The 18,242-nt window shown below is 34.0% G+C and overlaps 1 protein-coding gene across 4 annotated transcripts in view; it reads right to left on the bottom strand.

The window, feature by feature from the left end:
• Positions 1-18,242, bottom strand: part of LOC6051597 (rap guanine nucleotide exchange factor 4) — a 356,238-nt gene that overhangs the window by 96,888 nt on the left and 241,108 nt on the right. For all 4 annotated transcript variants that reach the window (XM_038266004.1, XM_038266005.1, XM_038266006.1 and 1 more), the window contains 2 exons: positions 17,047-17,098; positions 8,575-8,696 (listed from right to left, as the gene is read on the bottom strand). In XM_038266004.1, coding sequence (XP_038121932.1) covers positions 8,575-8,696; positions 17,047-17,098 — 174 coding nt within the window. The remainder of the gene's footprint in view (positions 1-8,574; positions 8,697-17,046; positions 17,099-18,242) is intronic.

Genomic DNA, 18,242 nt, shown 5'->3' with positions numbered 1-18,242 from the left:
CATTCTTACAAATCACTAGAAACAAGCACCGTCCCGATTGGTTGAGTAAAGCTCGAAAACCAGCGGGTTGATGTTACCGTTCCACCTTTTTTGGGAGGCTTGGGCGTCCGTGTAAGTTGGACATGCGTTGGGCGCTCTAGTGTCAACAATAAAAATCGGACCATTAGTTGCTGCAGTTGGATTAGACTAGATTAGATTAGATTAGATTAGATTAGATTAGATTAGATTAGATTAGATTAGATTAGATTAGATTGATTAGATTAGATTAGATTAGATTAGATTAGATTAGATTAGATTAGATTAGATTAGATTAGATTAGATTAGATTAGATTAGATTAGATTAGATTAGATTAGATTAGATTAGATTAGATTAGATTAGATTAGATTAGATTAGATTAGATTAGATTAGATTAGATTAGATTAGATTAGATTAGATTAGATTAGATTAGATTAGATTAGATTAGATTAGATTAGATTAGATTAGATTAGATTAGATTAGATTAGATTAGATTAGATTAGATTAGATTAGATTAGAATAGATTAGATTAGATTAGATTAGATTAGATTAGATTAGATTAGATTAGATTAGATTAGATTAGATTAGATTAGATTAGATTAGATTAGATTAGATTAGATTAGATTAGATTAGATTAGATTAGATTAGATTAGATTAGATTAGATTAGATTAGATTAGATTAGATTAGATTAGATTAGATTAGATTAGATTAGATTAGATTAGATTAGATTAGATTAGATTAGATTAGATTAGATGTTACAAAGAATTGTTTCTCTTCATAGACAAAAAGAAAACCACTCGCGCTTATCTTAGAAAAAACATGTATTTCGCGTCCTTTTCGCCCTCACTTTTGGTGGTTCTCAAGGCCTTCTTTGACCAACTAGCACACTTCTTCCTTCCGCCATCTCTCACCCTCTTCCCCCTGCTGCTTCTCCGCGCCGCGCCGCAGCCTCATGGCTGGCCACTCCGCGTCCGACGAACTCCGCACGTTCCAGATACCGGCAGACTTCTGGGCCCCGCCGCCAGTTCTTTCGCGCCGCCACGTCTCGACCGACCACGTCGCGGCCTTGTGCCCGCGGCCTCCCGCCGCACGCGCTTGCCCCGGGTTTGAGCCGAGCTTTTCCGGTTCCGGAGATAGAACAAACTCCTGGTAGTGCGCGTGGCTACCGGTCCCTTAGTGAACGCCGATGACCGCCGTAGCTGACCCGGAATGAAAACCGATTGCAAGTTCCGCCGGCGTCACAAACCTCTCCCGACTAAAACCTTTTTTTGTTTCGTCGACTCGCGCAAAAATTCCCGCAAAAGTGCGTCTAGACGCTAGCACAGGCTGGGACGAACTGGCCGAGCCCGACGGCTGACGAGCCGAACTCCCCGCAAAGCTCTCACGGCCCTCATTCTCTCGTCTCGTGCATCGCTCTCTTCCAAGTTTTGCTCTCGCCTACTGTCGACCGGACCGGAAACCACGTCCGTGTGGTGGTGTGATCGGGTTTGACAGCTAGTTGTGTGTGAGGGTGAGATGATGGGCTGCGTTCAGTGGCTCAACATACTAACTCTGATCTGCTTTACACCAACCAGAATGCTTAAAATTTCTTCTTTCTTCTCCAACTTACATCAACAAATCTTCAAACGCTACATAGATTAGATTAGATTAGATTTTAAGTTTTTTGACAGGTTATGATATTTTGTTGTGATATTTTTTAAATTTTTGGTTTCAATTTTATTAGAAGTGGGCAAAAAAAGAGCTAGCCTCTTAAAGAGCCGGTTCACTGAAAAGAGCTAAAGAACTATGGCTCACAAAAAAAGAACCGCGGTTTTTTTTTAAACTCCGGTCTTTTGGAAGAACCGTTTCAAGATGGCATGATTTTTGTTTTAAATATAATTTATCGAATTTCCAAAAAATGTAGCATTTAGTATGTTTTTGAGTATTGAAAATGCAATATTTCAATGCTTATAAAAAATAATCCAAAAGTATATGATTTTCTTAACGAAATGAAATTGTTATTGTACAGTTGATTGTATATTAAAATATTACCGCAATACAAATTTGTGCATTTCAAATTGCATAATTTCTAAAATATTACCAAAAATCTACTGAATAGTTGAGAGATTTTCGAAAAAAATATCCTTTTGTCCGATTTAACATTAGCGTTTATAGACTTCATCTATTAAATCAGAATGTAGAAAAGAGTTCACAGAATATTTTCTCCAAATAAAATATCTTGCAGAAATAAACGCAATTTTAAAATTAATAATAAAAATTCCAGCATCCTAGATTTATGTTTCGATGCCATTTAATTACTCGAATGTTAAGAATCGAATAGAAATCATGACATAGAGACCACCAAGACCTATGGTTTTCAAGGGCATCTTCTCGTTTTCAGTTTTATCAAATAATTTATAAAAGTCCAATTTGAAAAAAAAAACTTATAAATCATTCGATTCTTTTAAAAAAATTCCTTTTTGTCCAAATTTTGAAAAAGAGCGAAAGAGGCGTTTAAAAGAGCGGATCTTTTAGTGAGCGAACGAAAATGAGCGGCTCCTAAAAAGAGTAGTTTTGCCCACCTCTAATTTCTATCCTTAGAAAAGTAAATATATTTTTATACAAGATAATGCTATCTTTGAATTCTCCCAGAATCCAGACTGGTTTATTTTTAAACAATAATACATTTCCTATATTCCAATCAAAAATCGGTGAGCCAGCAAACAAGAACTTCCAAAAGTACCATTCTAGGGTGAACAGATTATATCCGGCTAATGGCTAAAGTTGAGCAGCACTAGAACTGCACTTCAAAACCCCCCAGTGCACATGTTGGTCCATTCATACAAAACAACAATGCCAAGTGTGCACTGCACCCACACAAACAAAAGCAACTCGATGAAAACATCAAACTGCGAACAAAGTACAAAGTCCTTAAACTCAACACCAGAGCACAAACTACACCCCCTTCAAACTGTCATCGATGAGCTGCACCATAACTAGAGACCCTAAATAGGGAGACTGGTCGAAGTGAATTTGACGTACCCAAACAGACACGAGTTTGACGTATCCAAACGAGCATTTGCCTTTACGCCCAGCAAAACTTATCAGTGTTGCCAAGCTCAAAACATACGTTGCCAGATCGATTTAGCCAGCTTAGACCAGTCTCCCTATTTAGGGTCTCTAACCATAACCTCTCAAATGCAGACACAAATACACCCCCACACAGCGCAGCTTGGAGAACTTTCTCGATTTCATCACTTTCTGGGTTGGGTTTGGAACTTAAGCTCTCACCACAGAAGAAAAAGCGCTTTAGCCGCTCGTAGAACAAACCCCCACCATGAGCTGTGATGCTGGATGCAACTCAATTCAATTAAATATTGATCTGAATCCATTAGTTGTTTGCCCGGGTTGGGGTTTTTACGGGGAAGAGCTTCCCCACACGAACAAAAGATCAAGTTTTGCCTCGTGAAAGTGATTGCTTCTGTTTGGGATTAGTTTGGACAAGAATAAGAGGGGGATGAGTTAAGAGTTTCGTTTTATGGGATTTTCGAGCAATTTTCAATGATAATAGAAACCAAATGTAGTGGTTAGGTAGGAATCCACAGTTTTGTGGTTGCAACTTATTTTATCAAGCATAATTTCCACCGTTTTGCTTCCAAAAAATGACCGTTGTTCTAATGGCACCATCAGTCCTTCGCAAATAATGTTCGACAATCTCCGGGAGCTTAGTCTTCATCCACCCATGCTATCTCTTTCGTATTGACCGATAATGGAACCGGATATCGTCCCAAATTGGCCAAATTAATAACAAATAGGAGCCCCTCCCCCCCGGTACGCTCCCTCGGCATATTGGCAAACAGAGATCTCGACGAACAGATTTTGGCCGCCAAGCTTCTTTATTCTTAGGAAGACACAACTTGTTTTTTTTTTCAATCAGCATGAATTTTTGCACTAGCGTTGATTTGAACACATTTTTCAAATTTCAAATAACTCCAACCTTTGTTACAGAATCCTGAGATCTCCAGGGACATCCCTGCTTTAGATAATCCGTTTTTTGCTTTTCTTGGTGACGACACATGTGCGATTGTGTGTGTCGGTTTCCTTATTTTCACATTTTTGGGTAAGCTTTATCATTTGGCTCGATGCCCGCGGCCCAAGGAAGTAAAAGGACAAATAATGAGGGTTCGGCAGCTCTTGGGATTGGCCACACTGGTAGGTCACGGCTGGCTGGACACACCGATTTTTGAGTGGTGAATGAATTCAGGACACGATTCTCAATTTGTCTCAATACCAAAACATACTTTTTAGATTAAAAAATGTCATATTTCTTAAAATTCTACTTTATCGACTTTAAAAATCTTGCACTATTTAGTTGTTTAATTTAATATTTTGATCAGGTCAATGCAAATTTTCTTTTAAATTTATGTTACCGGAAATTCACTTCAATTAAATTATGACGATTGGAGGGTGTTCAAGAAGCACAAATTTAACACACTAAAATGAAACTAAAGTTTTACTGATATAAACTTCAAAATGTCATTTTGTGTGTTTTCATGTCACCCTTTTGAGCAGATTTGATTTATTTTTTACAGTACTTGCGTTCTCTAAACTGAAGTTTTGTTATATTGATTGCAATTTTCACGGGGACCATTATTTAAAAAAAACTTTCCTTAAAAAAGGTTAGAATTTAAAAAATACCTTTTTAATACATTATTTTGCATAATTCTTCAATCAGCTATAACAATTTTTACCAATTTTTAAGGATAGGTACACTGTGGCAGTGCGTGGCCGAATGGTTACGCTGTCCGCTTTGTAAGCGGATGATTCTGGGTTCGATTGCCATCTGCTGCAACCTTCCATCGGATGAGGAAGTAAAATGTCGGTCCCGGCCTTAGTTGTTAGGCCGTTAAGTCATTCCAGGTGTAGGGATTGTCTCCATGCCATAAGTACAAACAACACACCAAACCAAGCCTACTCCGGTGGAATCGCTGGCGGCGGTTGGACTCGCAATCCAAAGGTCGTCAGTTCAAACACTGGGGTGGAAGGTTCCTTGGAGTAAAAAGAGGTTTGGGTGCTCTCCCCATTCAAGCCTTCGGACTCCTAGGTTCGAGCAGAAACTTGCAATAGAGACCACAAAAGACCCGGGGGTCGTTAATGTGGATGGTTTGTTTTTGTTAGGTACACTAAACGTAAATATTTTTTAAATCCATTCAAGTCACATAACATTGTCTTTAGTTTGACAATCAGTGGCGCCGACTAGTCCAAAATATTGGATCCGTGTTGATTCCCAAAATCGACGGGTAAGCGTGGAGTTTAATTTTTAAAGTTTTTGTATGTAATGAATTTTACTGATTTGCATGTTAATGCAAAAATAAATAACGATATGATAATATTTTATTTTATTACCATTATCTGGAATCAAATTTGGGCGAAAAAAAAATAGTTTTAATCTCAAAACTATGTAGAATGTTAATTGGGGAAAATCTTGTATGTTTGGAAGGCTGAAGACTCAATGATTGAATTCCGCCCAATTTGAAAATTCTTCCTTTTTTACCAAATTATTGCAAAAGTTTTGATAGAAACATGCTTGGTCACTTCCCAAAAGCTTTTTATAACATGATATTAATCAAAATGAAAAGAAAAAAATTAATTACAAGCTAGAATTTCAACATTTCAGTGAAAAAAAACATTGGAAAATAAATTATAAACCTGTACAGTTGATATGCAACTATCAGTCTTAAAAAGATGTAAGAATTGACTTAACAAATTTTTGTAAAAAGAAGCTTTTTGTGGTTTAGTACATTGAAAATTCAACAAAATTCCAAAGATTTTAAAATTAATCCAAACATGCTAGAAATGATTCTTCATTTGATTGCACTTTTTTTTATAGAGCCTTGAAACGACTGCAACCAATTATAGGAATATTGTGGTATGACTCATTTTTTTATAGTAAAATCAGGTTGACCCAGCACCATGGAACGGTGATAGGCGGCTCTTGTTTACTGCGTTTTGTCTCAGTTAGGGTCGACTTTTTTGATGATATTTTTTTTATTTTCCCCCTCTTTTTGCCCCCTCAAGAACTCTTCAAAATTTAAATGTATTCAAAAAAATTCTTAAATTTATGAGAAATTGGTGCAATTTAAGAATATATAATGTTAAAGAAATTTGAATAAAAATCGAATAATTTTGTAAAATTCGATAAATTTTTATTAGATAATAACATTCATGATTTTAATAAAACAATTATTAAGAAACCTACGAAATTAAAATTATCAAAAAAATTAATTCAAGCGTACTTTATCGAAAGGATTTATGTTTGTTTGTAAGCAGAAATATAGAATACAACGAAATTTATAAAGTAAAGAAATAAAAAATTAAGAAATTAAAAAAAAAATTCATGAAATTTAAGAAATTTTAAATTTCCAGGAATTGAAGAAATTTGAGAAAATTAAATATTTTCATTAAATACAAATAATTCAAAAAGTCAATAACAAAAATGTTTAATAAAAAAAGTTATTTAAGCGTACTTTGTAACAAGGTGTTATGTTTGTTTGTTAATTCGGAAAATTCTAATAATTTAATAAAATTTAGAAATTAAAATGAATCATTTTAAAAACTTCTAGATATCCAAGTTAATTGGAAAAATTCCAACAAAAAGTTATACATTTAAAGCTAATCCCATAGTTTAAAAATGACAGAGTTTAATTAAAAAATGTAAGATAATAAGATTAAAACCCTTAAGTTAATAGATAAATATTTATTAAAAATAAAAAATAAATAAAAATGAGGATTCTAATGAAATCCAAGAATTTCAGGAAGCTGCAAGGTAAAATTTGTAAAATCAGGAAATAAATTAATAATGAAATTCAAATGATTCAATTAAGTTTTAAACGTTTGAAGAAATCAAGGAATTCAAAAAAAAATAAAATAACAATAAAAAAATTAGAAATTAAAAAAAACCAAGAATGCCCAATGCATTGGAAATGCAATTCTCAATGCTTAACAACCAGTAAAACAAGTTTTTTCCTGATTTTTTTATTTTTAGTATAATTATTTGCCCCGGTTTTTTGCCAAAATTTTGAAGGGGGAGTTAAAATTAACAATGGCCTTATTACCACTTCTGTTTTATTAGATGATTATGTAAAATTGTTTTGGACTTTTTTTGAATTTGTCATTTCTAACTAAAACGATGCACTGGTCGTCACAATGTTCCAATTGTATTTGAAATCTTTTTTTATATTTCTGTAAAATTATATTCTGCTATACGTTCATAAGACCTTCTGAATAATCCATTTTTTATTTTATTTTTTTTATCCATTAGAAGACTTAAAAATAGCCAAAAATCAAAGGCATCGATTTAACGATTTCAATCGCTTCGCAGCCCCGATAACAAACTCGCACTTTTTTGGTTTGTGAGGGACGCACGTCTGACTCGCTGCTCTGTCAACCGCAGATTCTTACTGTAACCCTTTTGGTCAAAAGTTGGCCTGAGTTTAAATTGGGATGTTAACAATCGGTGCAACATGGAAAACTAATACAAAATGTGTTTAATTATTTTATTTGAATTTTTTACGATCGGAATTTGAATTTAATGCATTCGGTGTATCAGATTTAAATTTATTATTGAAATAAAATATTCATACCCGCTGAAATTAATGGTTTTTATGAGATCCCCCATGTGCACAGATGTGTGACTAAACCGTGCATAATTTCAAAACTAATTACTCGTCGGATTATGGCTGTTCTGAGCCACCGACTGTCCCAAAGCCAACCACGTGCGGTCACGGACTGAATAGTTTGATTAAAGTTTCCCTCGGGTGTTTTTTTCCCGCCATTAATTAACGGGTTGCCACAGGCTCAACTCCCTGGAATGTGAAGCCAAATTGCACTGTAATCCTGTTTAAACAGGCAACTAACTCGTGGACTGACACTTGCCTCCACTGCCGCAGCATCATTATTAGCAAGTGTGACTGAGTTTGAACCCCGCAAATCTGGGATTATATTTGCATTTCTCAGCCAGGAGCATTTGAATGCATAATGAGGAGTGGTCCCCACGTGGAAAAAGCAGCCCCCAACACCCTCAGCCAATGAATATCCAATGCCGGGTTCACACCCTCACAAGGAGCATAATTCCAGCCCTGCTCCTCTAAAACAATCATTTCAGCAACTTTGGTTGCCTTGGTTGCAGCAGCCGCAGGAGCTTCTTCCACAATTAAAGGGCAATTATTAATATTAATGAGGTAATTTATAAGCTTATCACGGACGACGCTGGCGCGGGAAAGTTACGCCACAACGCCACACCAGCTCTTAATGGTGGGACACATCCGCGGGGGCGGATCTGCTGCGGTTAATCCTTGGGAAAACCGCAGGAAGAAAAAAATGGTCTGGCGAAGGCGAAAAACAACGTTCTTTCCCCCGATTGCTACTAATTATCCGAGGCGCACTCTTGGGAGATCCCAGCTGTTGAAATTATTCTTCAAGTTGTGGCTCTTGTATGCAAATTGAGCAATTTCATTTCCCGAAGCAAACAAAAAAAAATGTTTTTGATCCACTTCTAAGCGAGGCATATCACACCTACCTCCGTGATTGGCAGGGCCGGGTTCGGATGATCGGGACTTAATTGTTTTTTAACCGGTGACGGTTGCTGCTGATGGACCCCGGACTGGACCATACTGGTCGTTTGCATGCTCTGGCCGAAACCTGGAACGAGAAATTGGGAGTGAAAAAAGTGTGAGATTGTGTCAGCAAACTGGAAAAAAAATCCGTCAAAAAACGCTGGGAATGTCCAACCGAGGGCCGAGGTCCCCATGGAACCGGAACGGAAACATGAATAATGAAAAGTAAATATTCAGCGCGTTTCACGTGTTTACCTATGGGAAAATTCACTGAAACTGTGTTTTGGAGTGTGAGAAAAGGTGTTGTTTCAGTGAGTCCTTTTTGACCATCATGTTTGGAATGTGAAAGCTCCTACCGGAAGGGTGCCCTTAGTTTAGTTACATTTATGTTTGTTTGAATTTCATTTGAAAATAATAATGATTCAGCAACACTTAAACTATTACAAAAATTGTAAAAAAATGTCTTAAACCTTTGACCACCCTAACAATTCCTCCCCCAACTGGTATGGAAGGGGTAAAAGCTTTTCGGTAAACGGATCGCTTAATTTAAATGTTTGCACGTTGCTGTTCGGCCGGCCGTGTACACCGGGCCCCACAGCGGAACTCTGGCGGGTTCATTTGGACAGGCAGGCAGTCCCCGCCTAGCCGGGCAAAAGAGTGCTAATTGATGGTGTTTTTTTTTCATTGATGCCCCCCTCCGTTCTAGTTTTTCTTTATCCTGGACCGGCGAGAATTGAGTTTGTGCAAACAGTAAACAGAGCTTTTAGCTGGTTTGTTCTGCGAAGTGGAATTTGATTTCTTGGGAAATAACTGGATTGGATGCAATCATTCGAATTGGATTTTTATATTCTATTTGGTGAAAAATGCCTTCTTTCATTATTCATTTTTATATTTTTATGAAACAGTATTTGGTAATTTAAAATCCAGCCCAACATTTCAAAATGTCAAATATGAGTATTTGCGACCTCTTCAAAATGTTATTCTTGATCATTAAAAATTCTTTTAAAAATTTACTGAAAAAACAAAACAATATGATTCCCGAATGGGTGACAAAAAATGCTTATTAGGCAACACTCAGAAAAGCTTTTTTTCTGGTTTATTTTTTATTTTTGGACATGGACATTATGGTGTCCAGAAAAATATTACCTCCTGCTCCACAAGCAAAAAACGGGTTTTTGGGTTATTATAAGCATCTGTGTAAATTATGAGCGAAATTGGTTCAGATTAACCCACTGATATTCGAGCCTAAAGTTGGTGAAAACAAATAATTTTCATACAAAAGTGACTTTTTTAAATCGCTAAAACTTTTCAGGATCGAGTTTTACAGCTTTGGTATGTTATACAAAGTTGTAGAGCATTAAATTTACAACGAGAATCACACTTTTGGGAATATTTTTTGAAAGTAGCGCATCGTGCAGACTATACCGTGAAAAAAAATGATTTTCCATACATTTAATCGATTTTTCTTATAGAAACCTCACCTTCGAATATCAATGGGTAAATGTTTACCGATTGTTCCCATATTTGGCCCAGAGTCCTAAAATAGCTCAAGGAAGCTTGTGGAGCGAGGTATTGATAAAAAAAATCCCATATTCTGGGCACCCTAATGGGCATTTCTAAAAAAAACTTTCCTAAACTTTCTTCTTATTTTAGATTCATGAGCTTAAAAAAAGACTCCTAAACTACAAAAAAGTGATTTAGAATGTTTAAATCCAAGATTGCGGCCGAAATAACGGTGATCAAATATTGAAAAAAAGCATTTTTTTACAATTTCAAATTCAAATTTGACTATTTTGAGTCCCAAAACATGAGTTGATATTGAAAGCTTGAAAATAATAAAATAAGCATTTTATTTTGATCATGATTCGTGTGTCCGAAGTCTCATACAAACCTTCGGAAAATCGAACTTCAGATAATTGAATATTCGGATAAACGAAACTTCAGATAATCGATTCTGGACTGTAACTTCAAAACGGTGCACTTTATCAAAAAAATATCAGACGATCTTTTGATTACATTTTATGCAATAATTTACGGAAAAATGTTCATAAAATTCATAAACATAGATAAAAGATTTGCAGGCAGCATTTTTTTTATTCAGGACTTATCAGCAGGGTGACCACTCAAATCCCATTTTCAAATTCCCAACTTTTGCCGACTTTTGCAGAAACTAAAATTTAAGCATTTCTAAGGCTACACACTGTACGGATTTTTTACTCTCTTCGCGGATTTTTAATAGGCCGGAATTTTTGAATGTTTCGCATAATACGGATTTGTACGGAATTCTAAGAACTTTTATTTAATTTGTTTTTTTTTTATTTGACCAAAACTTTTGCTAACTAGACATTTTGATTTAACTGTTCTTTAGAAATTCCATACAAAACATACGTATCCAATAAAAGATCCGAAGGATTTCTAAAGCTTGTGAAATATTTGAATTTACACAAAAAAAAGTTTGTTTTGAAAAGTACGAATAAGATATTGTTTTTCACATCTTTACAGAACCGACTTTTTCAAAAAAATCTAAGAATGTTTTCATGAAAACATTGAATATTCGTAAAAGCATACTTGACATTCCGTAAACTTTTGAAGATTTGATTCAACAAATCACGATTTGTTTTGAGAATGTTTAAAAATGTGCAATTCATTAGCATTCTGATAGCAAAGTGAAACTGGTAAGCTACAAAAACAACACAGTTTTATTTTTTTAAATTACCAAATCCCAAATTTATCTCAATAATTTCTTGACAGTTTTTGCTATACCATGGAGTTATATCGGCAAAGTGTACGGATTTTTTGCTCTTCAAGAGTTGGTAGGCATTTCTTATCTAGATTATGATTTTTAACAAAAACATATTTATAAAATAAAATCTTTAGTAACCATCAAAATAAATCAGACCTTTGTCACATAATTATTGAAAAATAAAGAAAAGATGGTTGCACTTATTATTGTGATTGGAAGATGAAACATAAACAACTAGTCTTTGAAAAATAATCGAAAGTCTAAGAATACAAACAATGACAAAAAGTTAAAGATAACTGAGTGTAAAATTGTATTTTAAATTTTATTTTGAAAAGAATAAAGATACGTGATTACTGTTATTTTTCTTTCAAAGTATTTAGAAAAAAATATGCAGGAATTAGTTTGCAAAAAATGTTATTGCCAAGTTTCCCTTTAAATTCGTAAATTCGGATATTGAATTTTTGAATCAATGTTTATAAATCAAGTTGTCAGTATTTTTTTTCAGAAAAAATCATGGCCTCGAGCCGTGAGAATAATGGTACCGTTTACGGACTCAACGAATACAGCTCAAAGTGGTTGATAGAATATGTCCTCGAGCTCATTAGAAAAAAAATAATCCGTCAAAAAAACTCAAAAGTTCCAACTACTAGAATCGAGCCAGGAACCTTTAACCGACCATCTCAATGACTTAACTGCCTCGGCTACCACAGCTTGGTGACTAGGTTTTAGTCAGAAGTCGATGCATTCACTTGTTTCGTTTTAATGGTGTGTAATTTAATTTTAAATTTCTTAGATTTATTTTTTTAAGCAATTTCAAGTTTTTTGTTCATGTTCACAAAAAGACAATTTTTATAATCCAATATGCTAGTTTTTCATTAACTGAAAATCTTGTTTTATCCATAGTAATTCACCCATACTCACAAAAAGATCTAGGGAAACATTGGGAAAAATAACATTTGAAAATACTTCATTAATTTAGTAAAACATTGAAGAATATTTACTACAAAAAAAAAAACCATAGCCAAACTCAAGTTTTTTTTTCCAAATTTTTCAATCAAGGTAGCTAAATAAAACAAAATCATAACTTCACTAATCGTTTGAATTAAACTATTTTTTCAAATAAGTTTTTCTTTAACTTTGTTCTTGATTTAAATTTAATTTTACCTCTGGTTTAAAAAACAAAAATTAATCAAAGTCTTTTGATTCTTAAGAATTACTTTAAAAATATGTGTCATGTTAATCCGATTTTTATCTAGATTTTAATGTCTTAAATTGACTTTTCATTCTCAAATATACTGAAATAGTGAAAGTTAGTTACTAAAGGAGAATTGAGTGAATTTGAAAATTGTACAAGATGTTTCAAAATTATGCAAGAGTTAGAATTTTTTTTAAACATGTATGCTTGGGATTCCTGTTTTTACCGACTTTTTTTTTATTTTTGACAGATTTTGGCGACTTCCCGATTTTTTACTGATTTCCCGACTTGACTCATAATTGAAGGAAAACAATTACTTTTACAAAGGACTCTCCTCCAAATATTCAAAAATGGACCTCCGAAAAAGCACACCATTGTAATAAAACACGTTCCACGTCTAAGTTACAACCTGCTCGCAACACCACATCACTTCCACCTGACAGGCCTAAACTCGTGATCGTGTTAACTCTACGGTCGACTTAACACACGGCTTAAACTAACTCCGGGTGGGTAGCGGTAGGTGTAGCATAGCCAATCTCATGATAGTGCCAGAATTGCAACCGAAGCATACTAATGAAATCACCAGCAAAACCACCCATCGGCGGTCAATGCTGTGCTGTGTAATCCCTGCGAGTTGGGCTTTGCACGGGCCCAATGTGGTGAGAAAATTGACCGTAATAGTCCGGGCTAGATGGAAGCTAAATTTTCTAGCTTGAATTTTCAATGCGACGTATTAAATAAGTATGAAAGCTTCCCAAATAAAAATTAATTTTAAAAATTATTCTGCAACCTTACATGGCTCAAAACTAAACTAGCAAACACTTGAAGATCCACCTGGGAGGCCAAGAGCAGTGCGGTGTTAAATTTATGCGATATAATTTCTAATGCGGCCACGTGTGCTCGGTTGAACTTTCGAGTCTTTGGCAGTGTGCTATGGGAGAAGTTTTGGCAGTGCACTAGCTAACGAAATACATTTTCACTTCCCATCTAATAAGAGCGTAACCGCAGCTACCGCTACCGAAATGCAGTTTAGGTGGTTGGAAGTTTCGATACATTGTTGCCATCGTCCCTTGGAGTTCTTTGGAAAAAATATAAAAAACTTAGTGGAAATAACGAGCTTTCCAACAGTTGAGAAATTGATTCGAACACGTTTACTGTAATAAAAGTTAAAAGTTCAAATGGACTCCATCTTACGGTGTAACAAGGTGCACGAAACGCTTCGAAATTTTACTTATGGCTGGTGTGGTGGGAAAATTTCCGTTCCTGGAAAAGTGGGATGCTGAAGTTTTTGCTTTTTTTCACCAACTGCTGCAGCCAACCAAATGGCACTTGTGCATACCAAGTTTGCTGGCAAGGTATGCCAAATTTGGGCTTAGAGGGAGTTTTCTTAGTTTGTTAATTAATTTCATGATTTTTATTAAGAAAATTAAAGTTAATTATCAGCAACACCTTTTATTTGTGAATGGCATTTTAATTATATATTTTACATGTGTTCAATTGGAGTTATATCATCATCGTTTATTCCAATAGTGTCAATACAGCAGTTCGAAATAAGACAAAAATGTTAAAAGACAAAATAGGAACAATTACATCAGAAAAAAACTTTAAATATTTAACCCTTTACACTGATTACTCACGTTTTTGGAGGTAGACAAATAACATGCAATTACCAACAGTGTTCCAAAAATAACAATGAGTACATACGTCCACCCGTAAAAAGCTCTCTCAATGTTGTCTTTGCGTCGTTGTTCAATTTCTTTTAAATGTTGAAAGTGCCTTTTTTCAAATTGTGCAATTTGCGGCATGGATATATTTTTACTCGAACACTTGACAAGTTTTTCGCTAATTTCTTTCACTTTAGAGCAGCTGCAGTTGTTACGTGAATGGTTAACAGCGCGCATCGTTAAAGAACTCCCGTTGATTGACAAATCCTCAATTCTGAGCAGATCATTATCATAAGTCAATCGAATTTGCTCATGAGCGAAAAGCCCACATTTTTTCCTCTCAACGTCATACTTTTCAAGCTGCTTTAAGCAAGGAATTCCACGCTCTGATCTGTCAAGAGCAAAACCTAAGCGGAAAGGTTGGGCAGGCTCACATGCTAAAACAAATGAGAAATAATAGCTTCCAAATGATACATAAGTGCATCCTGTTCCCTGCAGGTCGTAGATCATGTTGAACAAGTGACTTGAATCGGCAATGAAGGAATCGGTTTTATACGTCGGTTGGTAATAATTTGCGGAGTTCGTGATGTTCAAAATTTCACAAGCCAAGCTAGCATTGCTGGGAAGTTTGCAATCGCTGATTTGACAGAAAGGATATTTACGTATCGAAAAGTTCTCCACGAGCAGTGCACAGCCAATAAAGAGAAGAAAAACGATGTTCACTCGCATTTTGTTGATGGAAGTTTGTGAACGTTATTCGGTAAGTTTGGGTCTATTCATAGCATTAGAATTACGTGATCAGAAACGTTAACTGATGCGTAATTGGGGCTGTTATTCATTAGTTGGGTACACCTAATTCTGAAATCAATCAAAATGTTTACCAGCATGTCACCACCGAAGATCGAATTACATAAAAACAAAAACAAAAACAAAAACAAAAACAAAAACAAAAACAAAAACAAAAACAAAAACAAAAACAAAAACAAAAACAAAAACAAAAACAAAAACAAAAACAAAAACAAAAACAAAAACAAAAACAAAAACAAAAACAAAAACAAAAACAAAAACAAAAACAAAAACAAAAACAAAAACAAAAACAAAAACAAAAACAAAAACAAAAACAAAAACAAAAACAAAAACAAAAACAAAAACAAAAACAAAAACAAAAACAAAAACAAAAACAAAAACAAAAACAAAAACAAAAACAAAAACAAAAACAAAAACAAAAACAAAAACAAAAACAAAAACAAAAACAAAAACAAAAACAAAAACAAAAACAAAAACAAAAACAAAAACAAAAACAAAAACAAAAACAAAAACAAAAACAAAAACAAAAACAAAAACAAAAACAAAAACAAAAACAAAACAAAAACAAAAACAAAAACAAAAACAAAAACAAAAACAAAAACAAAAACAAAACAAAAACAAAAACAAAAACAAAAACAAAAACAAAAACAAAAACAAAAACAAAAACAAAAACAAAAACAAAAACAAAAACAAAAACAAAAACAAAAACAAAACAAACAAAAACAAAAACAAAAACAAAAACAAAAACAAAAACAAAAACAAAAACAAAAACAAAAACAAAAACAAAAACAAAAACAAAAACAAAAACAAAAACAAAAACAAAAACAAAAACAAAAACAAAAACAAAAACAAAAACAAAAACAAAAACAAAAACAAAAACAAAAACAAAAACAAAAACAAAAACAAAAACAAAAACAAAAACAAAAACAAAAACAAAAACAAAAACAAAAACAAAAACAAAAACAAAAACAAAAACAAAACAAAAACAAAAACAAAAACAAAAACAAAAACAAAAACAAAAACAAAAACAAAAACAAAAACAAAAACAAAAACAAAAACAAAAACAAAAACAAAAACAAAAACAAAAACAAAAACAAAAACAAAAACAAAAACAAAAACAAAAACAAAAACAAAAACAAAAACAAAAACAAAAACAAAAACAAAAACAAAAACAAAAACAAAAACAAAAACAAAAACAAAAACAAAAACAAAAACAAAAACAAAAACAAAAACAAAAACAAAAACAAAAACAAAAACAAAAACAAAAACAAAAACAAAAACAAAAACAAAAACAAAAACAAAAACAAAAACAAAAACAAAAACAAAAACAAAAACAAAAACAAAAACAAAAACAAAAACAAAAACAAAAACAAAAACAAAAACAAAAACAAAAACAAAAACAAAAACAAAAACAAAAACAAAAACAAAAACAAAAACAAAAACAAAAACAAAAACAAAAACAAAAACAAAAACAAAAACAAAAACAAAAACAAAAACAAAAACAAAAACAAAAACAAAAACAAAAACAAAAACAAAAACAAAAACAAAAACAAAAACAAAAACAAAAACAAAAACAAAAACAAAAACAAAAACAAAAACAAAAACAAAAACAAAAACAAAAACAAAAACAAAAAGTGTCAAGTGCCAAGTGTGCTGTCCAAATTTAAGTAATTCCACATTATTTTAAGTGTAATATCTTGAAGAACTGTCAAAATTGTGTAAAATTGTTTTTTTATCGCTTGTCAAAAATAAATGTGCGCCACAAGTCACTATTTCGCAAATGCAATGAAAGGTAAATTCTAAACTCCTGAAAATTTCCGGCTGTCGAACCGTCTAATTTCCGTACGGGTTGGCTAACTAAATCGCATCGATGCCCTTGCGTTGGAATCCGCGAAAACGCAGGAAAACCACGCCGACGGATGGGAAATTATTTTCCGAAGCGAACATTTCTGTTTCAATTGTGTGACCCAAAAACCCAATCAAAATCCCAGGTTGGCGATTCATCAGGAGAGGTGGATATACTTACCATTTTTTAATTTGCAGTTGGATATTATGTCGTTCATTAATTCCTTGTTTTTCTGAAATTGAAAAAAAAATGGGGAAATGTAAACCAGCGAGAATGTGTTAATAATTACGGAATTGAGTGCACGTCGGATTATTTCAAACGGAGCTCAGGTTGGGAACAGGATCAATAATATTTTCATTTCATAATATGATTCAGTGGATATTGCTCCCTCGGGAGGAAGATGATCGGGGGGGCTATCAATATGTGTACATTAATTACCTTATCAATTCAATTTTCGTTGCGATTGGCTCTTCTGGCTGTTTTCGGCGACATTTAATAAAAAATATTGAACCGGGCATTGATTTATCTGCACTAAAGCGAGTTCATTTATGTGGAAAATCGTCTGTTTACTTACTCTTGAACAGACAGGGTAATTGCGATTCGGATTGATGATTTTGAATAATTCATTCAGGTTGGATTTATTTTACTGTTTTTAAAGCTTAATTAAGAAAACTTTAAAGTCCTGTGTATTCCTTCAAACCTCTTCACAAAAGGACTCCGTCTGGGCAAATAAGTCTGATTTTGCCCCAGCCTGCACCCATCTTATTGACACTGCTCTTGAAGTGACTGGCTGCTGAGTTCCAGAGTCAGACATTGGCACCCCTCCAGCTGAAAGTGACACAAATCCTTGCACACACTTGAGAACATCAGGATGACAATGGTGCTCCGCTCTTACTTTTTACTCTTTATTCGACAGGACGACTGGAAGTTTGTTGAGAAATGGAGAGTAAAATGTCAAAATTTCAGATTTTCATTTTAAATCCGTAACTTGTAATTTTTGAAACTACAATTACAATTTTACCCTCCCACACGGAGAAAAATCTGTTCTTCAATTCGTGAACAAGCTTTAATGAATCTTAGGAACTGATTTTTCTCCGTGCAGAATGCTTCTCCTGACCCTAAAAAGACAAAAAGATGCAGGAAATCGATGTGCCCATGTCTGTCCGGGAGCGGTACGAGAAAATAAATGTTTTTCCTTGTTTTTGTTCATTCGGGATGAGGGAGGAGGGGGTGAACTAGAGCTTTTCCAAATCGAGGAACACTGTTCGACACCCGCTCCCAGAGGGCAAGACGACACGACAAATCTGTTTTTCCAATGGATCACTGAAGACACTGTGGGAAATTTGCAAATTCTACCAGATGAGCGAAAAGGTTGT

Source organism: Culex quinquefasciatus, chromosome 3, assembly GCF_015732765.1.
Source record: "Culex quinquefasciatus strain JHB chromosome 3, VPISU_Cqui_1.0_pri_paternal, whole genome shotgun sequence".
NCBI lineage: Eukaryota > Metazoa > Arthropoda > Insecta > Diptera > Culicidae > Culex > Culex quinquefasciatus.
Note: the sequence above shows the minus strand (reverse complement) of the source record. Positions and strands in the feature narration are given on the sequence as shown.